The following is a 27,482-nucleotide window of genomic DNA, read 5'->3' on the forward strand; positions in this document are numbered from 1 at the left end:
TTATGATAAAGCACATAAAAGTTACCTTTTTTTTTTTTTTTTTTTGAGACAGAGTCTCACTTTGTTTCCCAGGCTAGAGTGAGTGCCGTGGTGTCAGCCTAGCTCACAGCAACCTCAAACTCCTGGGCTCAAGCGATCCTATTGCCTCAGCTATTTTTAGTAGAGACGGGGTCTTGCTCAGGCTGGTTTGAACTCCTGACCTCAAGCAATCCACCTGCCTCGGCCTCCCAGAGTGCTAGGATTATAGGCGTGAGCCACCACACCCAGCCCCAGAAGTTACCATCTTAACTGTTTTTAAGTGTGCACAGTTCGGTGGCATTTGGTACATTCACGGTGTTGTGCAGCCACCACCACCATCCATCTCCAGGAAGTATTTTGCAGGATTAAAAGCACAGCACGGGAGGTCCCGAGGCCGTAAGTGCACAGTTTTGTGAATGCCAGTCTCTCTCCCTGGCACAGGGGGAGAACTCAGTGTCGGTGGACGGGAAGTGCAGCGACGCGACCCTGCTGAGCAACGTGCTGGAGGAGATGAAGGCCACGCTGGCCATGTGCTGAGCTGCCTGCGAGCCCCACCCGGGAGCCCGTCACAGAGCAGGCGCCAGTGGACCCACAGGTCCACATATCTCGCCACTACTCTGTTGTGTGTACTGTACCCAAGCCTGATGTTAATTTAACTCCACCGTCGTCTGCTGTTTAGACATCGAGGTTGTGTGTCGCATTGATTTATTGGCCACCCTTGTCACCCAGACTCTCCCCACTCTTTGGCAAGAAGCCCCATTCCAGTCCCCAGACCAGCAGGGGCTCCCCACCTGCTCTGCGCCCCGCCCCACGCTGGGGGCCGGGTCCTTGAGTGTGGTCTCAGCCACAGCCTGGGGAGCAAGCCTGCCCACCATCTGGGCCAGGGCCTGGCGGGCACCAGGGTGAGGGATGCACAGCAGGGGTCTGATGGGGCCCCCCACCATCTCCTGTCTTCCCCCACCTTTTCCTGTCCGGCGGCTTCTGTCCCCCAACATTCTGACCAGCGGTTCTGCACAGGGGTGAAGGACGGTCCAGCTGTCGCAGAGGCCCTTCTCTCCAGAACCCGTGGTGGGAACGTGATCTGCAGGACCCCGGGCCACGGGCCAACCTGCAGGCAGAGAGGGACTGCGTCCAGGAGGGCTGCAGTCAGCACCACCCAGGGGACAGGGCTGGGCCTTTCTGTTTCCTTTCTTCCCTGTCGACAGAAGTGTGTCTCTCTGGGCTTGGGTTGGGGCGAGTGGTGGCGTGCGATCCTGCATGCCCTCTGCTCCCAGCCACGCACACTGCAGGGCTCCTCCCTGTGTTGTCCCTTCGCTGCCGGGAGGGTCCAGGCTGGATGATGGAGGCTGTGTGTGGGGACTGACCTCCAGCTGGCACCTTGGTTAGAGCAGCCCCAGGGCAGGGGACCTCACCTGCCCGCTCCCCAGGTAGCCGCTGGGGCCAAGACTGGACATTCCTCAAAGATGATGGTCCACCATGACATTTTAACTTTTCCTTTTGATGAAAACTGTCACTTTAGCATGTAGAATAATTATTACAGAATCCCGTGCAGTGATTCTAGAATTTTGAAATTGTATGATGTGTTACATAAGAATTTATTTGCTATCGACATTCCCGTATAAAGAAGAGAGAGACGTATCACGCTGCTGTAATGATTTTGTGTCAAGGTGATCCAATAAAGCTGCAAAACAGACATTTCCATGTGGGGTCTCCTGCCCTTGCTGGGGTCACAGGCACTACAGGGACTGAGCCTCCCTTGGCTCACGTCCCCTGAAGTGACCTTGGCCCCCAGTCCGCCATCCAGGCTCCTGAGACCTCAGGGCACCACAGGGCCACAGCCAAGCATTGCTCAGAGTGGTGGGGACAGAGGCGGGAGAGCAACCAGCCCTGCCTGTGTCAATTTGTCTGGCTTCCACCTTACACCATGTAGACAGGACAGTCCGCTCGAGTATAAACCCCAAAGTGGGAGGGTGGGGTGTGCCAACCAGATGAGACCCTGGACCCAGCCCTGGCTCGGGGACCCCCTGTGTCCCCTCTGCAATGTTATGCCCTGGAAACAGTGGCTGTGAGCCTCTCCCCTGGCCCCAGCTGCTGGTGTCCCTCTGAGGGGCCCAAGAGGAAGCACTTGGTGTCAGTAATAGCCAGGACAAGGTTGGCGACAAGCCAAATATGGGGTAGGCTCCTGACAGACCCCCAATGTCCCCTTAGTCCCCCCAACACACCATGTTTGGCTCTGACGATCGGTGGTCTGTAAGGGTGCTCTGGATCCTTCCCAAGTGCCACTCCCAACCTGCACACAGACGCTCCTGTGCATACAGTGGCTGCAGGCTGAGGTCACATGAGTGAAAACAGGCCTCACGCAAGGGTGCTCAGGCTCTCAGAACCATTCCACTGTGTGGTTGCAGGGACATGCAAGGTTCCCGCTTCCCCATCCCACCTGTGTCAAGGACCACTCAGCTGGTGGGTAGCTGTAGTCCTAGCCTTGGAGGATGGAGGTGGCGGAGCCCATGGGCCTTGCATCCCTTTGCCTTGGGTGCATCTGGCTCTGGTTGTCACCAAACTGCAGCCTCATCTTTCATGAAGGACTCCCATTGTGTACACCTGTGCGAGTCTAGCCAGGTATGCCCAGGTAGGTCACAGTAGAATCTCTCCATCCCAGGACCGGAGGCCCAGGAGCATGGCTCTGCACCAGCTGGCCTGTCAGGTTATTTGGGGACCTTCAGGCCACCCCAGAAGCACACTGCCAGCTCCTTCAGCCCCCCCAAGTAAGAACTGGGCTTCCATGAGAAACATCAGGTATTTTAATCATCGCATCAAATAGCTCTGTGGTCCTGCCAGGTGCTGATGCTACGTACAAACCCACCCCCGCCTCCCGGCTCGGGCTGCTGGGCTCTGTCGGAAGTCAGAGGGGGACCAGGGGCAGCAGTCAGTCAGCTCAGCCTGCTCCAGGCGACAGGCTGGGACAGTCCAGGGGAGTCCTGGCCTCCCGTTGCTCTGGGGCGGGCCTGCCGGCCGTCAGTGCTGAGTCAGGCACTCAGAGGCATTTTCCAAGGTCAGGTTGGCCAGGTGTTGGGGCTCCAGACACGTGAAGCTCGGTGATACCAGGCTGTGGGGAGACAGGGATGTCTCAGCCCCCCTTGTGCCTCCCTCCACCTTCCCAGTGGGTCTTGCCTGGGCAGCCCTGGTCTCCTCCCAGCTGGGATGTGGGGTGGTCCTGTGCATAGCAGACGCCCTGCCTGTTCTCAGGGTGGGTCACTCGCGTGACTGGGACTGCGAAAGGGTGTTGGGGGGGCCTGTGGCACGTTGACAGGTGGGCTTTAATCCCTGGTTTATGTGTACCCCGACCCCGGAGGTCCCCCTTCCCTGGCTCACTCACAAGGCTGGGGTGGTTCTGTATGTCCCAGGCCCGGAGGAGGAGCAGCAGTGCATGGTTTGTTCATGAAATGACACATAGGCATGGTTGCAGAGGTGACGTTGGCACGTCCCAGGCACAGAGAGCTGTGCCCACTGTGCCTGCTGAACCAAAGGACCCACAGCACCTCTCCCCTCCCTCCTTTTCCTCTCCCTCCCCTGTGGAAGGCCGGGCCGGGGCGGCCTTACCTCATGCTCGTGTCCTGTCTGAAAGACAAGATGAGGCCCAGTCAGGCCCCTCTGCGGGCACCCCATCCATCCACCGTGGGGAGCCCTCCCGGACTCTGGCCACGTTTCTGCCACACACGTGGACCAGGCTCTATGGGTATCCTTTAGCCAGTATAATCCTCCCTTCCTCCACCTAAGTTCAGAGACCTTTGAGGGAGGAGGGGCTGGGGCCGCCCCTGCACTGCCTCAGAGAGCTGGGTCCAGGTCCTGCCTCCTTGCGGCCTGGTGGGAGCCGTGGCTGCCGGCTTCCCGCACGTACTCACCGGCTGGGTGCTCACACGCACACCGCCTCAGGTAAAGCGTGTTGGGTTTGAGGAGGGGACTTACTTGTGCCAGTCACTTCTACAACGACAATAGGTTTGGAGTCAGGGGACCAAGTGGCCTGGGTTGGTGTCCCCTCTCCAAGCCCAGGTGGCAAGTTTGCTGCTGCCCAGAGACCCCAACTCACATGTAACTGAGAAGGCCCTGCACCGCTGCCTCCCATTGCTCCGAGGACCTGTGGGGACATGGGCTTGGAGGTGGTGTGTCCCCCAGCCCCAGACCCCACCCTCCCCAGGTGATGAGAGCTAGGTGGAAGGTGGAAGAGCCTTGTCCCAGAGGAGCCTGGGGCCCCAGGGACAGCAGGGCCCTTGGCACCCTGCCAGTGCCTGAGCCCTACTCGCAGTTGTAGCCGAAGCAGACGACGTGCGAGTCTGTGCAGTTGTTGCAGGAGATGGTCTCGTACTGGAAAATGCCTGCAACACAGGAGAGGCGGCTGCAGGCTCCCTCAGCCTCCGGGGCCCTGAGCTGCTGCTGTGGTGCCTCGCCCCTCAGCCTGGATGGAGGCTCACTCACCACAGTGACGCTGACAGTCGATGCGGCCTGTGGAAGGACAGGACAGTGTGGTTTTACCAGGCCTAGTCTGGTCCCCTGGCCCTCAGCTGCCTGGTTTCATGTGTGTGTGTGTCCATGACCCAGAGGGAAGGGGTCCCCAGGGTGGCTCCCAGCATGCGATGGCGCACACCTGGGGAAGGTGGCAGCAACACTCCTGGCACCTCCAGGGAACTAGTTTGGGGAGGTGCCAAGGAGGTGGTGTCATGTATCCTTTGGGCTGTGCTGGTGATCATGAGATGACAGGGGTCCCTCCCTGGGGGCTGCTCTATCCAGGTGATCTGTTCACATCACTCCAGCACCGGGCAAGCCCTGCTTCTGGGGCCCCAGCCTTGAAGGAGCTCAAGCCCTATGGGGACTGGAGGCACCCTTGGTGCATGTCGTCCCCGCGGACCCCTCGCTCACTTTCGATGATAGCGTTCTGGATGAGGTGCACCTGCTCCCGGAAGATGGCTCGCAGCTCATTGGGGAAATACCCTGATGGGGGGAGGCGGGAGAACGGAGGTCAGGTCAGGCGCAGGCGGCGGGCGGAGGTGAGGGTGTCCTGGGTGGGCGGTCCCTGCCTCAGTTTCCCTCCCCTTACCCGGGAAATACATCTTCCCCTGGTACAGCTGATCCATCTTCTGGTACACGATTCTCGCCACTTGCTCCAGCTTCTCCCGGGCTGCGGGCGGGGAGGAGCCAGGTGAGCGGCTGGCCCAGGGTCTGGCCGGTGCCAGGCGCCCCGGGCTGGGCTCAGCGCTCACTGATCTCCGCGGGGATGGCCAGGTGCAGCTCCCTCATCGTATCCTGGCTCCACTCGGTGAGCAGCGCTCCCGACACGGGGATGTCACCCACCCACCAGGACTTGAGGTTCACGTGGTGGCGGTAGAAGGAAAACCTGTCTGAGAAGTTGTTGTGGCAGTGCAGGCAGCCGCGGGCCAGCGCCGCCGTCATGCCCAGGCACAACAGCAGGGCCATGACCCGCCCCCGCCCCCGCCCGCCCGCCGCCGGCCAACCAACGGCGCCCCCTGCCACGCCTCTTGGCTGTGCACCAACCAACGGTGCCTCCCTCCCGCGCCACGCCCCTTGGCCGCGCACCAACCAACGGCGCCTCCCGTGCCACGCCCCTCGGCCGCGCACCAACCAACAGCGCCGCTCCGGCTCTGGGCCGCACCTCCGTCCTCGCCCCCACCTCAAGCCCCGCCCCATACCCGGTCCCGCCCACCCGTCCTCAACGGACTACTGAGACCGCAAATTCCGCCTCTGGGCCCCGCCCACAAGCTGCCACTCAGAGAAGACTCCGCTTCCGATTGGCCCCTCCATCCCAGTCTCGCCCACGCATGCTCCAACGCCAGCGCCAACTCCTCCTCCTTGGCCACCTCCCCCTGAGGTCCCGCCCTGCTCCTCAACAGCCGCGCAAGCTCCGCCCTCAGGCCGCGTGCCGGGGACTCCCGCTAATGGCGTCCCCGGCTGGCCCCCGGTTGCTAAGCAACCGAGAACGTGCCCGGCGGCCCCATCTGGGCATCCGGCCTCCACGGCTGGCTCCCGGACAAGACTCGGGGCGAAAAGCCCGCGGGACAGACCCGGGGATTCCCGCATGCCGCTTCCCCACGAGGCCCCGGCCCTTTAAGGGAAGTAGGCCCAGCTCCCGCGGGTGTGGCCGGGCGGGGCGAGCGGGCTGTGTCCCTCCGCGCTGTGTCCCTCCGCGGGCGCTGAGGCGGCGGCGAGCGCAGTCAGGTGGGTCCCGGGGGGACGAGGTGGGCGACGAGGGAGGCCGGGTGGGTCCCCGCGGGGACGAGGTGGGCGACGAGGGAGGCCAGGTGGGTCCCTGGGGGGACGAGGCGGGCGGCGGGGGAAGGTTGGGTGGGTCCCCGGGGGACGAGGCGGGCGGCGAGGGGAGGCTGGGTGGGTCCCCAGGGGGACGAGGCGGGCCACGGGGGCCAGCGGGGTGGCCGTGTCCCTGGGCCGGGTCGGGCTGTGGGTACAAATGCCAGTTTGGGGCCAACTCGGTCCGCTGATCAACCTCTCGTGGGTCCCGAGCCTCCTGGTTTGGATAAAATCCTTTTCCTGTCCCCTAAACCCACGCGGAGTCGGGTCCCCACAGCGTCTCCCGAGCACATGGCAGGCCAGGGTGAGGGCGGCTGAGGACGACCCCGCCCAGCTCCCTGGCCAGAGAAGCCCCTCTTCCTGCCGCTGTCGGGCTCGAGATGGCGTTAAACCACCATGTGATTCATACGGTCAAGGGAGGGGAGACCAGGACATACTGTCCCAGGGCGGGACTGGCCATTCAGGGGGAAGGACTCTGGTCTCTGTGCACGTTGCTTTTCCCTCTTTGCGTCTTTCTTTCTTTAACAGTTGCGTCTACGTTTAATTGACATACAGTAAACCCCTCATATGCCAAGTGGACAGTTGGGGAGATGCTGAGATGCCACACGTGCATTTTGTGCACATCTCGCATGCCACTTGCCTACCTGGACTTTCTGGTCTGGGACTTGCTTCCTGCACAGGCCGTGGGCAGTGCCTAGATAATCCCAGAATCGCCAGCTGCTTCCTCCTTCCTGCACATCTTGAGTTCACCAGGGCTCTGAGCGGCCTTATTTTATTTTATAGAGACACAGTTTTGTTCTGTTGCCCAGGCTGGAATGCAGTGGTGTCATCATAGCTCACTGCAGCCTCCAACTCCTGGGCTCAAGCTATCCTCCCACCTCAGCCTCCTGAGCAGCTGGGACTACAGGTGCACACCACCACACCCTGATAATTTTTTTATTTTTTGTAGAGATGGGGGTCTTGCTATGCTGTCAGGCTGGTCTCAAAATCCTGGCCTCAAGTGATCCTCTTGCATTGGCCTCCCTAAGTGCTGGGATTAAGGTCTGACACCTGGCTTGAGCAGCCCCATTTTACAGAGGAGCTCAGCTGAGTGGCTCAGCTAAGTGGCTGCTGCGGCCTCCGTGAGGCTGGAGCCCTGGAGCCGCCAGTGATGTCTCAAGGACCGAGTAGTGATCTCCTAGTGTGGGGGGTGATCTGGGTTTTGACCTGTGAGATAAAAGTCTCTTTCCTTTTCTGTTCTCCTGGATTTACTTCTTCAGGTCAGCTCTGGCTCTAGCGTAGAGAGGCAGATGTTTGTTTGTTTGTTATCTGGCCCTCTGGTAGTTTGCTTCAGAAGTGGAGGAGATTTAGCGAGGCAACACTGGGGAGGACCCTCAAACCTTACTGCCCAGGCCCACACCTACAGAGGGAGTGAAAAGCGGCAGGAGCCCCAGCCTGTCACAGTTGCCACTCTGAAACCTTCCGGTGCTCCCCGTGCGTTGCCAGGTGTCTGTCCGACTCAGGCGCCCACCGCGAAAGGACACCTGTCCCATCGCAGCCTTCCCAGCGTCCCCTCCTTCCGCAGGTTGGTGTTTCTCTTTAACTCTCTAGAGCTGAGCCGGCCCCCACAGTAGCTGGGTTTTGCTCTAAGTGCAAACACACACCGGACCCGGGACTGCAGAGCCTCTCCTTCATGTCATTTCACCTGGTTCTTTTCCTGCCTTTCTTTTTCTTTCTTTCTTTCTTTTTTTTTGCTTTGTGATGTGGCTACCAGAGAATTTAGAATTACACACAGTACCTATGCAGCTCCCAGCGCACGCCAGCGTTGCCAGGGCATTTATGCTTTCAGTAAACACATGTGGGATGCATTGAGTTCTGTCTTCGTGTTTAGTTATTTCTTAAATGGGATAAATTTCTCAAAGGGTTTGGCCAAATGCTTGGTGTTTGGTGATGGATGAATTAGTGTCAGCTACAGTTTTTAAATAGAGTTTTTTTTGGTTTTTTTTGTTTTTTTTTGAGACAGAATCTTGCTCTGTTGCTTGGACTAGAGTGCTATAGCATCAGCCTAGCTCACAGCAACCTCAAACTCCTGGGCTCAAGTGATCCTCCTGCCTCAGCCTCCCGAGTAGCTGGGACTATAGGCATGCGCCACCATTCTTGGTTCATTTTTTCTATGTGTTTTTAGTTGTCCAGCTAATTTTTTTCTATTTTTAATAGAGACGGGGGTCTCATTCTTGCTCAGGCTGGTTTCGAACTCCTGACCTTGAGCGATCCACCCACCTTGGCCTCCCAGAGTGCTGGGATCACAGGTGTGAGCCACCGTGCTCAGCCTAAATAGTGTGTTTTTAAGAGCAGTTTTAGATTCTTAGCAAAATTAACATAAGGAGCAGAGAGCTCTCATGACCCCCACCCTGTCCGCACACGCACAGCCTGTGTAAACCTCCCTGTCAGAAGGGACTGTGTTTTAATACCTTCACATGTCTCGAAAAGCCTGCCACAGTGTCCACATAGCAGGTGACTCCAAAGTAACTGTGACAAACTGAATGTTTTTTTAAGGCTGTTTTTGGCAAATTGGCTCCTGAGTTCCCCTCTCTTTCTCACCCCACAAAAGCATCAGGGGTTATTTTAGTCTGTCAGGAGGTCCGCGAAAGGGCCATTTTAGTTCCCGAGCTTTGTAAATCTTTCATGTTCCATAAACAAGGTGAACAAGGCCTGTTGTTCACCTATATGTAAAAACGTCCTAGGCCACCGAGTTCTTTGCAAACTCAGCCATTAATCATGTTCCAGTGAGCTGTGTCCCACCTTGAGGGCACAGTTGGAGATTCAGGAGAATTTAGATTGGAGATTCAGGAGAATTTCCCAGGCCCCTGACTGGGAAGTGGGGTTTTTACTTTGGGAAGTTTTAGACATTCCCCAGCGGAGAGGCTCTGTTCCTGTTTCCTGGAATTTAGAAGCTCAAATGGCTTAACCAGAAAAGGTGACTCCAGCTTCAGAACCGGGTGACAGTGGTGCGTTGTGTGCCCCGCTGCCCACCAGGAAAGGTGACACTTCTGTTTTCTTGGGGACTTTCACACAATGCCTTCTGGGGGCCACACCCAACTTCTTCCCTTTCTCTTTTGATTCTATCAAATTGACTATTATATTTTTCTTATATACCCAGACTAGAAAACTTGGCGTACACTTCTCATAAAGGTTTACAAAGGGCATTTCACCTTCCACGGGAAACAATTTTGTTCATCATTATTAAACAACAGAAGCCTGATGTGCACATTGTTTGGCTACTTACTTTTCCACGTAGTGTATACTGGATGTCCCTCCTTGGACATGATCTCCTCTGTCTTGTTGAGGCTGCGAGGGTGCCCAGGCCTCGGTTACTCGAGGATAGAGAGAGCGCCACCTGGTTGCGAGGTCTTGGCTCAGGAAGACTTCTCCCTCCCGCCAGATGGGTGGGATGACTTTGTAAGAAGCCATACGCCCTGGTCTGGGGTTTTCAGCCTTCTTGCCACTTAGGGTCAGTCTCACTTGGATTTCTCTCCCTTTTGTCACCCGCCAGTTGTGGCTTTTTACTCTGTGCTCTTCTTGATGCAGAGCTTATATTTTGTTTTTTAGTTTAAAACGTATGTTAAAATCACCCACGTGTTTTTATTGTTGCTGTGTTTTCATGTCACATTTCATTGAGGAGTAGGGAGCTGTTAATTCCTGGGCGGGGCTCTGGGCCAGGGTCCCCCAACACTGTGGACACTGGGCCGGGTCATTCCTGCCCTTAGATGAGGCAGCGGACCGCTTCCTGGTGTGCAGGATGAGCCAGTCCCTCCCGCCTTCCCAGAAATGATGAGTTCCTGAGCTTTCCCGCCAGGGCCCTGCACACGTTAGGTCTGTTTATTAATAACAGCGAAAGCTCTGCAAGCAGCCACTCCAGGCTGAGAGTCAGGAGTTGTCACCTCATTTAGCAGGAACAAGAGTCCCTGTCCACCCTCAGGCAGCTCTCCAGACCGGAGGGTGCGCCCTGCCTGGCGTCGTTTCTGATGAGTAGCTTGGTGGCTTCGCAGTGAGCTGCAGGAGCAGATACGGGAAGAGACAAGAATGTGTCAGCACCTCTGACAGCCGCGGTCACTGCCGACTAGCTAGTAACAAGGGTGGCAATTTAAAATATTACTCATTAAAGAGGGAAAGGAGGCAAAGAGACCAAAGCGCTTGGGCCTGGGCCTGCTCTGCTACTTGCAGGACAAGCTTTTGCAAGTTGTCCTCAGCCCTGAGGACAGTGGGTCTGGGTTGGACCTGGGTCCCTCTCTGGGGTGGGGTCATTCTGGACACTGCAGGTGCTGAGCAGCGTCCCTGCCTCCACCCACTCCATGCCAGGAGCACCCCCAGTTGTGATAACCACAGATGTCCTCAGACATGACCCAGTGTCACCGAATCATCCCCGTGAAACCCACAGTGTCGCTGAGAGCTCTTTGCAGCAACCCAAGTGAAGTGAGACCCCGAGTGGGCCACCTGGCTTCCCCTGGACGGACTCACAGCGGTGGTTCCTCCCCCCACACCCCTTCCGCTTTCATACAGGAAGGGTCTGGGGCTGAGAGGGCAGCGTGAGGTCAAGCCCAGACCCCTGGGTCCTCAGCGAGGACTGCGGTGCAGCATAAGGACAGGTGTGGGGGTGCCCCTCCTTGTGTCTTCCTGTCTCTGACACTCGGGCCTTGTGCTGAGTTCAGTCTCTCTGGTGTCTCTGGAAACCCTTTAGGGGCACCTAAGGCTTTGATGGCATCTCACATTTCTCTGTAACCGTCCCCCAGCTGACTACATCTTGTCAGAGGATGTGTCTGCACCTGCCCCTGAGGCAGACTGAGGCCAGGGGAGACAGTCCTGTGAGGTGCGGAACGAGCACCCCAGCCTGTCCACACCCAACTCCTCTTTCTCTGTCCGGGTGGATCAGGTCGTCAGTGGTGGGGAGCTTGGGTCCAAGTGCACATCCTCCTCTTCACGCTGAGCTCTCAAAGGCACCAGGGAGGGCCCTTCCTGCCTCTCCCAGCTTCTGGGGGCTCCAGGCGTCCCTTGGCTTGTGGCCATGTCACTCCAGTCTCTGTCCGCATCTTCTCTGGGCCGTCCTCTCTGTGTGTCTGTGTCCACATTTCTGTCACCTTATAAGGACACCAGCCACTGGACCAGGCCCCCTTGCTCCAGGTCTAGTTAGCACCCCGTCTTCACTAATGACGTCTGCAAGGGCCCTTTTCTTTTTTTCTTTTCTTGGAGACAGAGTCTCACTTTGTTGCCCAGGCTAGAGTGAGTGCCGTGGCGTCAGCCTAGCTCACAGCAACCTCAAACTCCTGGGCTCAAACAATCCTGCTGCCTCAGCTTCCCGAGTAGCTGGGACTACAGGCATGTGCCACCATGCCTGGCTCATTTTTTCTATATATATTAGTTGGCCAATTAAATTCTTTCTATTTATAGTAGAGACGGGGTCTCACTCTTGCTCAGGCTGGTTTTGAACTCCTGACCTCGAGCGATCCCCCCACCTTGGCCTCCCAGAGTGCTAGGATTATAGGCGTGAGCCACCGCGCCCGGCCCTGCAAGGGCCCTTTTTCCAAAGAAATTCCCATTCACAAGTCCAGGGCTTAGCACTAGAAGCTATGTCTTTGGGGAACACAGTTCAACTCACAGGGGACTTGGGAAATGACTGCTGGTGGGGTCGGGGTTTCTTTTTTGGGGTGATGACAACATTGTGGGTTTAGATAAAGGTGGTAGATGCATAACTCTAAATATAGTAAGACCCACTTAATTATATACTTTAAAAGGTTGAAATTTGCAGTATGTGAATTGTATCTCAATTAAAAAAAAAGAAAAGAAAAGATTAGCAGGGGGGCTAGAAAACCATGCTGACCCCTCAGCAGCCCCTGGCCTGGTGCCTCACTTCCCACCTGTCTGCCCTCGTACCGAGACATCGGAGAACTTCACCCAGTAAAGAAAGACGGGCACACAAAACAACAGGACACTCACGTGGGGTTTGGGGAGGCCTTAGCTGTCCTCCTGCAGGTCCTGCAGGGCTGAGGGTGGCCTTCCAACACCAGGATCAGTTGTGATGTTTGAAAATAAGCATTTAGGTTATGGAAGACAGCTCTGGGCATGGTCATTTTTCTTTCTTTTTGAGATAGGATCTCACTCTGTCACCCAGGGTGGAGTGCAGTGGTGTCATCATAGCTCACTGCAGCCTCCAACTCCTGGGCTCAAGCATTCCTGCCTCAGCCTCCCGAATAGCTGGGACTACAGATGCCACCACCACACCGGGCTAATTTTTGTATTTTTAGTAGAGATGTGGTCTCGCTCTTGTTCAGGATGGTCTCGAACTCCTGAGCTCAAGTGATCCTCCCACCTCGGCCTTTCAAAGTGCTGGGATTACAGGTGTGAGCCACTGCGCCTGGCCTATGCCTTTTGTCACAGGACAGATTTTGGACTTTGAGCATCTTCCAACCAAATAAATATTGGGGCTGCCAGGAGGGGAGACAGTGTTGCACACTGATCTAGAACAAACAGGCCGACTTCTGAGCTCACGGCTTGTCTGTCTTGCGCTCTGGGGTAGCGGACCCTGAGGCGGTGGCAGGATGTGGAAGCCTCCGGAAGGAAGTGGGTGACTGTGGGCCCCGAGCTGCTGCTGTACCTCGCCCAGGGAGGGGTCAGCCCAGTTGATCGTTTAGAGGAACTATGCTGTGTCGTGTTGTGTTTTCAGAAAAAAAAGTGTGAGTCGGGGCAGGGGGAATTTATCTTACCTTCTGTCCCTCTAGAAGTTTCTAAGGGCCATTGGCATCTCCTCCGTGGGAAGACCAGGGGAACCGCAAGGCGTGGCATTGGATTCTGAGAATCTCGTGGCGGCATCGTCCCCACACAGACGCTGGACGGCTCTGACGGGAGCAGAGAGAACGGAGCCCCGGGCACGGTGAGTAGGGCATAGGGGACAGCCATGGGAGGGTGTCAGCTGGGGGCTGCCCCCCGTGTTTCTGATAAAAAACTGTCTGCTTGTGGCAGGAACTCTGCCTGTCCAGGAAGTTTTTTGGAAAATAATTACTTCAACTTAAAATTAACAATCTTCCCACTTTGCAAGAGGAGACAGAAACACAAGCAGGACCTTTGTAAGCCCCTTCGGCCACCCTGGCCCCATTTTCTGGAACAGTCCTCGTGGGCGTGTGGTAGATGGGCATAAGGACATAGAAAGACACAAGCTAAGGCCATGGGGACACCCACACTCCTGCGAGGCTCAGCCCAGGCAGGGGTCTCCTCCTAAGGCTGCAGTCTGCCCAGGGTGGCCCTGTCAGCAGAGGCCTCGGAGGCCCCTGGCAAACCTTCCCTACTGCCCTGAGCAGATGGCATCGTTGGGGCCAGCCCCCAGCCCTGGCACTGGAAGGATCCCCAGATCAGCAGCTGGGCGGTGGCAGGTGGTGTTTTTCTTTGTGTTGTGACTTCCATTGTGTTAGAAAGTCAGTGACAGGATCGTGAAGGGGCCCAGAAGTGAAGTGGGAAGTAGGCGAGGCCCGGGGCCTGGCCCAGGTCCAGCTCTGCCCCGCCAGGGGCCCGGGGGCTGCACACCCCGCTCTGTCTCTTTGGTGACGTGAGACCTGTCTGGGCCCCAATCTTTCTGCTGTGACGTGGAGACAGCCTTTTTCTTGCAGGACAGCGAGAAGCACTTATCGGGTGTTCACCCAGGTGGCAGGAAGTAGGGACGGTGCCCTGGGCCCTCGGTGGCTCTGGGGAAGCGCAGGCCTTTCTGGTCAGCGCACAGTGGGGAGGACCCATGTCCTTCCTGAGCAGGGGTTGCCCGAGCCGCTTTCCTGGGGTCCTTCCCCGCGGCTCCCTCTGTGATAAACCACCAACCTGCGCCGCTACGACGTAGACTTTTCTGTGGTGTGCTCACATTTCACAGCAGATAAGATGGTCCTTGACTAAGTTTGAGCCTGAGATAGCAGCTTTAGTGCTTTCTGGTGTGTGAGCACCACGTTTTTATACACTCGCTTTGCTAGGATATAAATCACGTGCTGTGTAACGCACCTACTTAAAGTGTACCATTCAGTGTTTCTAGAACATTCAAAGAGTTGTGCAACCACCACTGCATTCTATTTTAGAACTTTCATTGCCCCAAAAGATACCTATCCCCATCAGCAGTCACTTTGCAGCCCCTGGCACCCACAAATTCACATCCCATCTCTGTGGATCTGCCTTTTTGGGACGTTTCCTATAAATGGAATCACACAGTATGTGTCCTTCTGTGTCTGGCGTCTCCACTGAGCACAATGTCCTTAAGGTCCCTCCACGCTGTGGCCTGCGTCAGAGCCTCGTCCCTCTTCATGGCTGCGTGATATTCTGTGTGTGAAGGGACCACATTGTCCTTGTCCATCCATCTGTCAGGGACACTTGGGCTGTTTTCCTGTCCGGCTGCTGTGGACGTGGATCTGCAGGTCTGGGGGGACTGCTGGGGCAGGAGGCGTCTCTGATCAAGCCCTGAGGAACTTGCCGCAGCATCTGTACCACATGACGTTCCCGCCAGCCGCGTGGGAGGGACCCGTGTCTGCACATCCTCACGCACGCTGTGATCACCACCCTTCTGGGTCATCACTGTCCTAGTGCGGGTGAAGAGGTCCCCTCCTCTCACGTGGCGTCTCCCGTTCCTCTGCCCTGTTGTGCACGGCTGCTCTCCCGGCTCCGCTGCCCGGCCGCCCTGTCCGCGTTTGTGCTGCCCGGGGTCTGCCCTCCATGCCCACGGCCGGGGCCTGGTGGAGGGCAGGAGGGCTAACCCCCCAGGTGAAGCCAGAGACAGTGGCAAGGGACCTACCTGCGCTTTGTTCTGACTGCTGATCTCGTGAATATCAGACTTAGCCTCTTACGTTTGCTCTGGCGTGCGTCTCCTGGCGATGCCGCGGTGTACCGGGCTTAAGACAACATGTGTCATCTCACAGTTCTGGGGTCAGAAATCTGACACGGCCTCATGGGCTGACATCAAGGCGTGGCAGGGCTGGTCCCTCCTGGGGGCTCCCCGGGAGAATCTGTCTCCTGAGTTTTCTAGCATAGAAGCCTCCAGAATCCCTCAGCTTGGGGCCCTTCCTCCCCGTCCAGAGCCAGCAGCACAGCATCTTCCAGGCTCTCTGCCTCCTTTGAAATGATAAATTTGTGTTGCTTTAAGCCCCTAGTTTGTGAGTTTGTCACAGCAGCCACAGGGGACTCCTCCGACCCAGCTCTAGGTCTGGAGACAAGGGCACAGGACAAGACTTACGGCCGCAAGTAGAGAAACTGACTGCAGCAGTTTAAGCAAAAAGCAAACAATAAAAAGTGGTGTGGTTTATTATTACATTGTGAACGGTTATTGTTACGCTTGGGGTGGGTGACATGGAGCCCAGCACCTCAGCACTGCCAGTTGGGGCGGGCGCGGCCACTGTGGCTCCCGCCTCCCCCACCCTGCTCTGTGACACTTCCCCTTTCTGCACTTCCTCTTCCAGGCCCCACACGGGCCTCGCCCTGTCACGGCCAGGTGCATGTCGTGGGAGGGCATGGCCTGCTCCCCTGCGAACCGAGGACGAGGCACAGGGCCACTGGGCCGGCATCCTAGCAGTGACAGTTATGAGGGGGTGGTGACACAGGGACCGGTTGTAAGTGTGAGCCAGTCACCCGTGCAATGTGGGATTCTGTTGTCCCCTCACCTCTCAGTGTACGCTGGAATCAGTCACCGTCCCCGCTCAGCCCACAGGAGTCTCAGGGGAGCGGGCGGGAGAGCGAGGGCCCGTCCAGGGCAGCAGCGGGCAGCTCCCAAGCTACCGCGCAGGCGAGGACAAGACTTAGAGTCGCTTGGGGAGGTTTATTTTTGTTAGTTGTTCGTTTGGGGTTTTTTCCTTTGTTTTTTTTTTTAGAGACAGAGTCTCGATCTGTCACCCAAACTGGAGTGCAGTGGCATCATCATAGCTCACTGCAGCCTCCAACTCCCCTCAAACGACCCTCCCACCTCAGCCTCCCGAGTAGCTGAGACTACAGGTGTCACCACCATGCATACTGGTTTCTTCATTTAGATGGTGCACCAAGGTGAATAGTATTCCCCTGAGATTCACGTCCACCTGGAACCCACTGAGTGACCTTGTTTGGAAGTAGGGTCTTACAAAGACCCTACTAGGTGAAGACGAGGTCACAGTGGCTTAGGGGCCCTGACCCAGTGCCTGGGGTTTGCCCATGGTCACATGGGCAGGACACAGAGGCAACAGCACTTCACTCTCGCCCAGATCTGGAGGCTGGAAGCCGTGGGCAGGGCTGGCTCCCCTGAGGCCCTGAGGGAGGGTCTGCCCAGGCATCTCCCAGCTTTAGGGGTTGCTGCCATCCTGGGTGTCCATGGCTTCCAGACACTTCACCCAGATCCCTGCCTCCATATCCCCTGTGCGTGTCTGTCCTCTTCTGTCCCCGTGAGGACACTCGTCACTGGCCTTAGGCCCACGCACATAAGCGAGGGTGGCCTCATCTCAAGACTCCTTTTCAACCTCAGGCCACATGTGCAGGTTCTAGGCATCAGGACAGGGACGTCCCTTTGTGGAGGGCACGGTTCAGCTGCTGTGCTCACCTGTGACCACTGTGGTATCCCAGCATACTCAGAGCATCCGGGCCAGGCTCAGGGGGAAGACACGGCTACTCTGGGTCACTTGGGCACCGGCTGTTGGCACCTTCCTCTCCGGGGCATCCACATGGAGGTTTTATCCTCTGAGAAACTGACACCTTCTGGTGAAATGCTTTGAAACCTAAAGTCCTGGGGATTGTTCCAAATCCAGCCCATTGTTGCCTCCAGAACATAGTTTCCAGGGAACCCTGTCGCTGGGGCAGGTCACAGTTATTCCCTCTCTTGTTTCAGATCTCCAGGGGGAGCCTCTTGCGAACCAGCCCACCAGGACCTCTCCCAGGAAGCCTCGTGAGGCAGCCGCCAGGATGTCCAACCCCTTTCTCAAGCAAGTCTTCAACAAGGACAAGACATTCCGCCCGAAGCGCAAGTTCGAGCCAGGCACCCAGCGCTTCGAGCTGCACAAGAAGGCGCAGGCGTCGCTGAATGCGGGTCTGGACCTGAGGCTGGCAGTGCAGCTGCCCCCGGGCGAGGACCTCAACGACTGGGTGGCCGTGCATGTGGTGGACTTCTTCAACCGCGTCAACCTCATCTACGGCACCATCAGCGACGGCTGCACGGAGGAGTCCTGCCCAGTCATGTCAGGGGGCCCCAAGTACGAGTACCGCTGGCAGGACGAGCACAGGTTCCGCAAGCCCACGGCGCTGTCCGCGCCACGGTACATGGACCTGCTCATGGACTGGATCGAGGTGCAGATCAACAACGAGGACCTGTTCCCCACCAACGTCGGTGAGTCACTCGAGGCTCTGCCCGGAGCCTCCAGGAGGCCCGGCGCTGCCCACACCTGGGCGGGGTGTGGACTCCCGGCCCCTAGAACAGGGAGCACACATATGTGCTGTTTAAGCCCCTACGTTTGTGATGGTTGTGACGGCAGGCGCAGGGTGTGTTCGGGGGTCTCTCATTATTACTGTCGGAGTCCGCATGGCGGCCCCAGGAGCCTACAGGGTGGAAGCGTCCCAGACGCACTCGGGGCCCTGGGGTCCCGGCCTGTGGACACTGACAGCTGTGCACCCCAGGCTGGGTTCTCGCCGCTGTGGCCTCACCCGTGTCTGCCTGGTGGCTGGGGCCAGACGCTGACGGGGCTCTCGGACGCCCATCTGGAAACCGGGTGTCCCAGAATTGGCTTTTCCCAAAATAGGGATTCCTGGGTCCCCCACCCCCAAGATCCGGTCTGGGTAGGGTCTGTGTGTCCACAATCCCTGGGGTTCTGACCTTAGACTTGCTGGGACCCGGTGATGTCCCACCCAGCTCTTGAGGAGTCCAAATCCTAGAACTTCAGAGCAGGAAGGACCCGAGCACCTCTAGTCAGCTCCCCACTCATGGAAAGCCAGTTCTTGTCGTGGTACCAAGAAGAGTAGAGGATAACCTCAGCAGCAACCATGGGTGTGGACAGTGTGTGAACAAGGGCACGCCTGTGCCAATAAAACTTTATACAACGGCCGGGCGCGGTGGCTCACGCCTGTAATCCTAGCTCTCTGGGAGGCCGAGGCGGGCGGATTGCTCGAGGTCAGGAGTTCAAAACCAGCCTGAGCAAGAGCGAGACCCCGTCTCTACTATAAATAGAAAGAAATTAATTGGCCAACTGATATGTATATAAAAAATTAGTCGGGCATGGTGGCGCATGCCTATAGTCCCAGCTACTCGGGAGGCTGAGGCAGAAGGATCGCTCAAGCCCAGGAGTTTGAGGTTGCTGTGAGCTAGGCTGACGCCACGGCACTCACTCTAGCCTGGACAACAAAGCGAGACTCTGTCTCAAAAAAAAAAAAAAAAAAAAAAAAAACTTTATACAACAGGCCGGGGTTGGCCCTCCAGCTGCAGTCTGCACCCCTGTGTGAGGGCATCATCACAGGTGTGGGCAGCGAAGCCCTCAAAGAATCCTTCGCCTAAGCTGGGTGATTTCCATAGCTCTTCCTTGGCCAGCACATGCCTGTGATCCCAGCACTCTGGAAGGCTGAGGCCGGAGGATCGCATGAAACCAGGAGTTGGAGGCTGCAGTGAGCTGTGATGACACCACTGCACTCCAGCCTGGGCCACAGAGCGAGACCTAGTCAGGAAAAACAAAATGAGTTCGTTCTTCACCCTGGCTCACTCCTAGGGACTCCCATCCCCCTCACCCCCATCCTAAGGGAGAAGGGGGGTGTCCGCATCAAGCCCAGAGTCCCTTGCAGATCTGGTGCTGGGTGCTGTCAGCTTTGTCACCACTGTCATGGACCCAGTGGTCCATCAGGATTACCACCCCTGAGCAGGACTCCCTACCCTGCTCAGTGTTTGCGACGCACCTTGTGGCTTTCAGAGGTTTTCAGGGACACCCCATAAATGTCGGTTTGTGGACGATTGTTAGGGTGCATCTCAAGAGTAGAGCAATGCCTCGTGTTTGGTCCTTTCCTCCTGTCACAGCGACAAAGAAGGAAACCCCGGGTCCTTGTGGATGGGGAATGCACCTTCCCCAGTTGTTCTCCCAGGGCCTGTGCCTGTGTCACGGACACACACAGAAGCCTAAAGGTGACAAAACACAGGCACCGATGTGCTTGAGGCCGTGCAGTTCTCCATAGGGAAGGGCACAGCTTCGGGGATTAAATTCTCCCAAACAGAGAGAAGAGCTGAGTGGAAACAGGAACGTTCATGGTGAAGTTCACTGGGGAAGGCCCCGGGTCAGTGCCTGGCCCGGCTGGCGGGAGCCCTGAGAATGCCTGTTGTTCCCTCTGCCACCTTCTCCCAATCCATTCAGATCCTTCCCTGGGGCGAGAGCCATGTCGTACCCGATAATTGATCCCACTGTTGGGACTGGCCCTTCCCAGGGACCTGCAGACACTGCTGCCAGGGCCTTCCTCCAACATGTATCTGCACACTCGTTTGTGACACCATGTAGAGAAATGTCTACAAATGAGTTCTCCCCTCCCTGGGAACACGTGCAGAGTGGAGGTAGATGCGCCCAAGCGCCTGGTGGGGCCGGCCGGCGGCTCAGCCTGTGATCCCAGCGCTCCAGGCGGCTGAGGATCAATCCTGACCTCTCCCTCTCCCCTCTCGCCCGTCCGCAGGCACACCGTTCCCCAGGAACTTCTTGCAGGCCGTGCGGAAGATCCTGTCTCGGCTGTTCCGCGTGTTCGTGCACGTCTACATCCACCACTTCGACCGCATCGCGCAGATGGGCTCCGAGGCGCACGTGAACACCTGCTACAAGCACTTCTACTACTTCGTCAGGGAGTTCGGCCTCATCGACACCAAGGAGCTGGAGCCGCTGGTGAGCTCTCGGCCCCTCCTTCCCCGGGTCGCAGCCCTGGGGACTTCCCTGATGGGGCAGGAGGCGGGATGGCAGGAGGGATCCTGGGTGCCCCGGAAAAGATCCAGACGAGCACAGGCTCCTCACCAGCCTCCACGAGACCCGCAGCTCTGGTTCTTTCCACCTCACAGTCCTGAACTCAGAGTTGTCCAGAAAACATCTTCTAAGTGTCACTTACAACAGGGACACACAGGCCAGCTCGAGGGGGTTCCTGCCTCTGGCGCCTGCCTGGCCTGTCCATTTGCAGGTTTTATCGGGAGACGGATGCAGGGACGCTGTTCTCACTCTCAGGGTTCATGCACTAAACCAGAGCTCTTGAAGCCGGGTGCCCTTTCTGGAGATCGGGGCCCTTGTTTATGATGAAGTGACAGGGACCCACACTGCAGTGGCCACCCCCAATTCTGGGCAGGAAGATTTGAAAGGGCGTTGTAGGATCTGGCACCTGGGACCTGCCCCCGGGGCATCGTAGGGATGTGGATCCCCCAGTGTGGACCCACAGCCTTCCCAGAAGGGGGTCAACCTGCCCAGGAGCTTGGTAGACTCAGGGGTCCAGAGCCTCTTTTAGCAGCGACTTTAGGGCAGTCACAGTCACAGGGCTGAGGGGCGTCTCCGGCTGGAAACAGGTGGCGGGAGGAGGGCTCATGGGTTTGTTCCTCAGGGAAGGTCAAGGTCTTGGCTCCGTGAGTGTGCTGGCTGCATTTCCTCTCGGGATCCAGGGGTCCAGCTTTGGCTGGAGACGCCCTTGTTTACTCAGATCTCTGGAAGTCTGTTCTTCACAACTTCTAAAAGTGGTTCAAAACATTTTCACACAACTTCTTCATTTTCATATATTCCCTTGCCCACTTTGTCTGCCAATGAAAGTTGTGCTGTATTTAAAATTGATAGCACACATGCTCGATGAGTCTAAGAGCTTCGTTTTTATCTCCAGGCTGCCTTCCAGAACTTTCCTTTCAGTGTCCCAAAAACCATACAAGGCTCCGAAAACTGCTGCCCTTTGGGGCTGGCTACTGTTTTTGTAAATTAAGTTTTATCGGCACATGGGCCACCGCATCAGGTCACCAGTTGTCTTTGGCAGCTCGTGAGCTACACAATAGGGTTGAATCATAGCGATGGGGACCACACAGCCCGCAAATCCAACAATGCTGACTCTCTGGCTCTGAAATAGTTTGTGGCCACCTGGTCTAGGGCATCTGTTGTCCATTTGGGGTTCAGGGAAGCCCACAGGTGCCCCCCTACCTGGATTCCCACGAATTTCTACTATACACACTGCCCCTTTTGTGATTGGCTGCCCTATCTCTCATCCTGCTTGCTCTTAACAGAAAGAAATGACCGCTCGGATGTGCCACTAAGACCCCCGAGGGCGCCTCAGCACCTGAACCCTCCCCCCCAGGCTGCAGAGACTTGGAGGAGGACGCCTGGGGACAGCAGCGTCTCTCTCCGACCCGAGCACCTCGGGAGCTTTTCATCCCTCGAACCTGTGCTCCTGCCGCTGTCGGGGTGTCACCAGGAGACTCCAGCCCTGGACGGCGGGTTCCTTCCCCCCACTCTCGAGCCTGGCCACAGAGGGCCGGCAGGCCCAGCGCCCGCCTCTCTGAGCCTATCTCCCGCCTGTGAAGTAGGATTGAACCTGAACTCTAATTCTGTGTGTTGTCAGCAACCGGAAAACCCTGTGTTTTTAAACCACTTGCATTTCTCAGTGAACTGGAGGGCGTCCTGAGCTGCCCCAGCCCTAGGTGGCCTCCAGCCTCCCGAGAAATTCCGTCCCCACTCTGGCCCCCACCTCAACCTGCCTGGCCCCCGCTGGGTGCCGGGTAGGCATGGCCTTGGCCCTGCCTGGAGGGGAGAGGATGGCACTCCCCGGCCAGCGGAGGGCGGAATCCGCCTCTGCCCGGCCTCGGAGCCCCGGCTCCTCTCAGCGCCCACTAGAGCCGCTGCTGAGCCCACACAAAGGTACGACGTGGCTGCTCGCCCTGCTTTTCCTCACCACTCCCGTCGCCACAGTCCCCCCCGAGTGTGCCACTCGCTCTCTGGGGTTCCCTGGACGCCGGGACTCCAGGTCCTGCGTCCTACATTTGAGTCAGTTCCTAAGCGCGCCCCTCTGTGTGTCATAAAGGATCCTAACTTTTATATGGTTTCATTGATGACCGCCTTGAGTTTTATTTTGAGACAGGGTCTCACTCTGTTTCCCAGGCTGGTCTCAATCTCCTGGGCTCAAGGGATCCTCTCACCTCGGCCTCCCAGAGTGCTGGGGTCACAGGCATGAGCCACCCACCACGCCCTACAAGATATCTTTTTAAAAGAGCTGTTTTCACCAGAAGTTCATCAGCACCCTGCACCGGAACAGCACCCTATTCCCTGCAACTGATCCAGGAGTGAATCTGCCCCCGGGGGACTTTTCTCCCTGCGGTGGTGTCCTGGCGTCTGCAGGAAGGAGCCTTACTTGGGATGTCTGCTCGCTGCTAGGCAACCCTTGGATACGTGGCCCCAGGGGCTTCGGGAGCAAAATCCATCAGCACTGTCTGCTCACCCTGAGGGCTTGGCTGTTCAGCACCCGTGGCCAAAGGAGGCCACGTTCTGCCCCTGCAAGCCCCTTCTATCCCCGCCCCCACCAGAGCAGTCAGTGGCCTTTGTCAGCCGCTGCCCTTCCCACCTGGCCGCCGCACCGTCCCAGAACACTCAGACCTCGGGTTATCTCCGGGTGTTCGGGATGATTGCACCATCCACCTGTCTCTCCCGGTGTCTGCTGGGAAATGGAACAAGTGCAATTAGCCACCATCACTGCCTAAGTCCAGAGCTCCAGGTACATGCCCTGGTCCTTGCAGAAACCACCTGAGTCTGGGGTCCAGCTCTTAGAGCACCCAGGAAACAGACCTCACAGCCCAGCCCAGCCCACCCACACAGGACTTCTGGAAACCGGGAACTGTTTGAATGTACCTCCTTGTCCCTGCAAGACGATGCCCAAACCTCGGCACCACCATGTCCCCGAGGATGCAGTGTGTCCCCAGTGACCTGGCCGGGCAGCTTCCCACATGGGGCAGGGGTGGCAGGGAGGGTCCCAGTTCTGGCTGCCCTCCCAAGCCAGATGTGAACCTCAGAATAAATTGTGTCATTTGGTGCTCACGGCTGCTGGTGGTCAGTTGTGTTTTCCTGCCATTGTCAACGGGGTGCCTGTGCCCAGGGGCCGAGTTTCGGTTCTTGGGCCCCGAGAATGTCTTAGATATCACAAGGGCCCCAAATACATAACGACACAGTGTGTCGCTGCGTTTAAATTTCACAGGGTCGGAGATCAGGACCTCTGGGACAGAAACGTCTGGAAAATAGAGATTGGGAAAAGCTGGCGTGCGAAGGGGCCCACGTCAACTTTCGGTTTTGACTTTAACTCTCTGCCCTGTTTGCCTCAAAAAAGAAAACTCGGCAGAAAAATTTTTTTTTTTTTTTGAATCGGCAGAAAACTTTTAACCACTCGGCAAAGAATAGACTCGGAGGGGACCCGCTGCTAACCAGCTCCGCGGCCTTAGGCTTTGCCACAAACCTTTTTCCTCATATACGTGAAATACGTGGGGTCCCGGTGACAATCTCAGGGGTCCCTTTCTATGTGAAACGTCGTTCGAGGGGCTGACAGGAGAGCAGCTTGGCCTCGCGGATTCGGTGTTTTGCAGCTCAGGCTGCAGGGAAGGGCTAGGCGGAGGCAACGGGCCACGGGAGACCTCGGCCCCGCGGCCCCCAGCCGCCGTGCACAGCGTCCCTCCTCTAGAGGGCGCAGCGGCTCCGGGAAGGGGCGGTCTCTCTCCTGCCAAGCGCAGATGCCTCAGAAATGCCTTCCACACGTGCCTGTTCCCTACGCTGCCTTGTGACTTTGGTTTTGCAACACACCTCAGCTACTTCCAGGGCCAGTTTAAGAATTTTGGAGCTTACAGGACTTATAAATCATCATTTTCTGGTCAGCTTAACTACAGCCGCCAAAGATGTCCCCATTCTAATCCTGGGGCCTGTGGGTATGTCACTTCATGTGGCAAAAGGGATAAGGACCTCCAGATGGGAGCTTGTCCTGGTTGTCCTGGATGGCCCAGTGTCAGCACAGGGGCCTCCCGGGAGGGCGGGCAGAGAGACCAGAAGATGCTCGCTGCTGGCTCTGGAGGGGGAGGAAGGGCCTGAGCGGAGGGCCCTGGGCCGCTGGCAAAGGCGGGAGACGGTTCTCCCCTGAAGCCCCCAGGAGGGACCGGCCCTGCCACACCTTGATTTTACCCCAGTGTGGCCCATGCTGGACTTCTGACCCCAGAACTCTGAGAGAATGAGTTTGTTTCATTTAAGCAACTAACTGTGGTTACTTGTTACAGCAGCTATAGGAAACTCATGCAGTTTTTGCAAAAAAAAAATTTTTTTTTGAGACAGACTCTCGCTCTGTCACCCAGGCTGGAGTGCAATGGCATCATCACAGCTCACTGCAGCCTCCAACTCCTGGGCTCAAGTGATCCTCCAACCTCAACCTCCTGAGTAGCTGGGACCACAGACATGCACCACCACACCCGGCTAATTTTTCTATTTTTTTTTTTTTTTTTTTTTTTTTTTTTTTTTTTTATATATATATGTTAGTTGGCCAATTAATTTCTTTCTATTTTTATAGTAGAGACGGGGTCTCGCTCTTGCTCAGGCTGGCTTCGAACTCCTGACCTCGAGCAATCCGCCCGCCTCGGCCTCCCAGAGAGCTAGGATTACAGGCGTGAGCCACCACGCCCGGCCTAATTTTTCTATTTTTTATAGGGCATCTTTTATCTGCACATTTCTTTTATTTTTATTTATTTATTTATTTTAGACAGAGTCTCACTTTGTTGTCCAGGCTAGAATGAGTTCCATGGCGTCAGCCTACCTCACAGCAACCTCAAAGTCCTGGGCTCAAGCAATCCTCCTGCCTCAGCCTCCCGAGTAGCTGGGACTACAGGCATGCGACACCATGCCTGGCTGATTTTTTTCTATATATAGTAGTTGGCCAATTAATTTCTTTCTATTTATAGTAGAGACGGGGTCTCGCTCTTGCTCAGGCTGGTTTTGAACTCCTGACCTCGAGCAATCCGCCTGCCTCGGCCTCCCAGAGTGCTAGGATTACAGGCGTGAGCCACCGCGCCCGGCCTGCACGTTTCTTTTAAATGGTATATATACGAAGTTATTTCTGGATGTTAATACGAATGAGATATTTTTCCATGACGTCTTTTTTTCCGTTGCACTTCTTAAATGGTTAAGTCTGGTATATATAGAACATCTCATGATTTTGGAATTGATTTAGAAACTGGTTTCTTTTCTGAATTTTAACTTAATTTTGCTGGCATTTTCTCGGCAGGAATTCACATTTGCAGATGACGATAATTAAGTATATTCATCATGCTATGGCCGGAATCAGTATATTCTGTTGCATGGATGATAATTGGCAAAATTGAATTCACTATGGTTCTTAAAAACAACATATAGTTAAGCATTAGGAAAATTTAAAACAATACATGTGTGCCTTTAGATTAAACTAGAGGGGGCAAAAGACTGGAACAACATTGTCTGTGATAACACAAGGTGCTAAATAAGTAAAACAGCAAAGACATGTTTTTAAAGCAGAAAATGAGATTAGTACAAGTAAAGCCATCTGGATCACTTACGGATCAGGGGTTGACTGTTTTTGGAAATTAAGTTTCATTGGCACGCAGCCATGCTCATTCATTTACATATCTTCTGTGGCTGAAGAATTGAGTAATTTTGACACAGACCATGTGCTCCACGAGGCTGAAATATATATATGTATATACACACATGTATTTATTTTTATTATATTTATTTATTTTGAGACAAAGTCTTGCTCTGTCACCTAGGCTGGGGTACAGTGACATCATCACTGTACTCCAACTCCTGGGCTCAAGTGATCCTCCTGCCTCAGCCTCCTGAGTAGCTGGGACTACACGTGTGCACCATCATGCCGGTTAATTTTTCTATTTCTGTAGTGATAGGGGTCTCACTATGTTGGCCACACTGGTCTCGAATTCCTGGCCTCAGGTGATCCTCCTACCTCGGCCTCCCAAAGTGCTGGGATCACAGGCGTGAGCCACTGCGCCTGGCCAGAGGTTGGAACTCTTGCTTTCTAGACACAGTGCTTTGGGATCATTCTTAATGTTCTCATCTTGCTGAGAAGCTCTCTAGACCAGAATTTCCCCCACAGAGTGTGGACAGTGGGGTTGGGGCGTTCTCTGGGGTGGGGCTGTCTGGGCACTGCAGGGCACAGAGCAGCATCCCTGCCCCCACCCACCCCATGTCAGGAGCTCCCCCCAACCCAGTCCTGACAACCCTAGGGGGCCCCAGACACTGCCTAGTGTCCCCTGGGGGCGGGATCACCCCCGGGTGAGCCCCACTCTGAGCCGAATTCCTGGCGCCGGACGTCTGTGCCTGTCCCATCACCAGACAAGACCCAGCAGCTACTGCTGAGCCCGAACCCTCCCCAGCACCATGGTGTTACTTTTCCTCCTGTTCCGTCTCCCTGCACAGTTCTTTCCCCAGAGATGTCCTATGATTGAAAAGCAGGTGGTCGGCCGGGCCGGGCCCCATGGCTCACACTTATAATCCTAACATCTTGGGAGGCCGAGGTGGGAGGATCGCTTGAGCCCAGGAGTTGGAGGCTGCAGTGAGCTATGATGACGCCACTGCACTCCAGCCTGGGCGACAGAGTGGGACTCTATCTCAAAAAATAAAAAGAAAAAAAAGAAAAAGAAAGGCAATTGAGGCCGGGCGCAGTGGCTCACGCCTATAATCCTAGCACTCTGGGAGGCCAAGGTGGGCGGATTGCTCAAGGTCAGGAGTTTGAAACCAGCCTGAGCAAGAGCGAGACCCCGTCTCTACTATAAATAGAAAGAAATTAATTGGCCAGCTAACATATATATAGAAAAAATTAGCCGGGCATGGTGGCGCATGCCTGTAGTCCCAGCTACTCAGGAGGCTGAGGCAGGAGGATCTCCTGCTGATGCCATGGCACTCTAGACCTGGCGACAAAGTGAGACTCTGTCTCAAAAAAATAAAAAAGGAAAGTAAAGCAGATGTTTCCCTGCTGTCAATATTTTTTGAGGAGCAGGGTCTTCACCACTGAGCTCTGATGTGGGGGCTGCCCACCCTGTCCTGGGCATTGTTCAGAGATTCTCCCCTTCAAGGACCGTCAGGGGCCAGGACACCCACTGGGCATCGGGGCTTGGGCGTGTTTGCTTCTCCAAGAGCAAGGTCATAACCACCCAGGTG

At 56.2% G+C, this 27,482-nt stretch overlaps 3 protein-coding genes across 7 annotated transcripts in view; 2 read left to right on the forward strand and 1 right to left on the reverse strand.

Annotated features, from left to right (window-relative positions):
• AP3D1 (adaptor related protein complex 3 subunit delta 1) overlaps positions 1 to 1,711 on the forward strand; it is a 41,164-nt gene extending 39,453 nt beyond the window's left edge. Inside the window, exon 31 of the mRNA XM_012745691.2 lies at positions 460 to 1,711. Within this exon, the coding sequence (XP_012601145.2) occupies positions 460 to 555 (96 nt within the window). The 3' untranslated portion in view covers positions 556 to 1,711. The remainder of the gene's footprint in view (positions 1 to 459) is intronic.
• Positions 1,712 to 2,801: 1,090 nt separating this feature from the next.
• On the reverse strand, positions 2,802 to 5,569 carry IZUMO4 (IZUMO family member 4). 3 transcript variants are annotated; one of them, XM_012745693.2, is made up of 10 exons: positions 5,274 to 5,563; positions 5,111 to 5,191; positions 4,933 to 5,004; positions 4,492 to 4,518; positions 4,316 to 4,391; positions 4,106 to 4,153; positions 3,985 to 3,999; positions 3,619 to 3,636; positions 3,395 to 3,409; positions 2,802 to 3,124 (listed from the first exon to the last, which is right to left on the reverse strand). In XM_012745693.2, exons 1-10 carry the CDS (start codon positions 5,485 to 5,487, stop codon positions 3,034 to 3,036), a joined length of 657 nt encoding a protein of 218 aa, XP_012601147.1. In that variant the 5' UTR covers positions 5,488 to 5,563; the 3' UTR covers positions 2,802 to 3,033. The 3 variants fall into 3 exon arrangements, with proteins under 3 accessions (XP_012601147.1, XP_075854138.1, XP_075854139.1); XM_075998023.1 differs by having other exon boundaries at positions 3,619 to 3,790; positions 5,274 to 5,559; XM_075998024.1 differs by having other exon boundaries at positions 3,395 to 3,790; positions 5,274 to 5,569.
• A 402-nt stretch (positions 5,570 to 5,971) lies between these two features.
• On the forward strand, positions 5,972 to 23,342 carry MOB3A (MOB kinase activator 3A). Of its 3 annotated transcripts, XM_075998025.1 has the most exons (6): positions 5,972 to 6,246; positions 7,822 to 7,900; positions 13,089 to 13,240; positions 17,177 to 17,671; positions 19,981 to 20,183; positions 21,542 to 23,342. In XM_075998025.1, the coding sequence occupies exons 4-6, from the start codon at positions 17,251 to 17,253 to the stop codon at positions 21,569 to 21,571; spliced, it is 654 nt and encodes a 217-aa protein (XP_075854140.1). In that variant the 5' UTR covers positions 5,972 to 6,246; positions 7,822 to 7,900; positions 13,089 to 13,240; positions 17,177 to 17,250; the 3' UTR covers positions 21,572 to 23,342. The 3 variants fall into 3 exon arrangements, with proteins under 3 accessions (XP_075854140.1, XP_012601148.1, XP_075854141.1); XM_012745694.3 differs by lacking the exon at positions 7,822 to 7,900; XM_075998026.1 differs by lacking the exons at positions 5,972 to 6,246; positions 7,822 to 7,900 and adding an exon at positions 11,740 to 12,930.
• Positions 23,343 to 27,482: the final 4,140 nt, after the last annotated feature.

This window comes from Microcebus murinus, chromosome 27 (assembly GCF_040939455.1).
Source record: "Microcebus murinus isolate Inina chromosome 27, M.murinus_Inina_mat1.0, whole genome shotgun sequence".
Classification (NCBI taxonomy): domain Eukaryota; kingdom Metazoa; phylum Chordata; class Mammalia; order Primates; family Cheirogaleidae; genus Microcebus; species Microcebus murinus.

Excerpts from the sequence above, each read along its gene's own strand:
- IZUMO4 (XM_075998024.1), bottom strand. The coding sequence starts at position 5,487 with ATGGCCCTGCTGTTGTGCCTGGGCATGACGGCGGCGCTGGCCCGCGGC. Across the intron at positions 5,005-5,110 it reads GGGGAAGATGTATTTCCCGG|GGTATTTCCCCAATGAGCTG; the intron begins GTAAGGGGAGGG and ends TCCCCCCATCAG. Across the intron at positions 4,154-4,315 it reads TGCTTCGGCTACAACTGCGA|GTCCTCGGAGCAATGGGAGG; the intron begins GTAGGGCTCAGG and ends ATGTCCCCACAG.
- MOB3A (XM_075998025.1), top strand. The coding sequence starts at position 17,251 with ATGTCCAACCCCTTTCTCAAGCAAGTCTTCAACAAGGACAAGACATTC. Across the intron at positions 17,672-19,980 it reads CCTGTTCCCCACCAACGTCG|GCACACCGTTCCCCAGGAAC; the intron begins GTGAGTCACTCG and ends GCCCGTCCGCAG. Across the intron at positions 20,184-21,541 it reads CCAAGGAGCTGGAGCCGCTG|AAAGAAATGACCGCTCGGAT; the intron begins GTGAGCTCTCGG and ends TGCTCTTAACAG.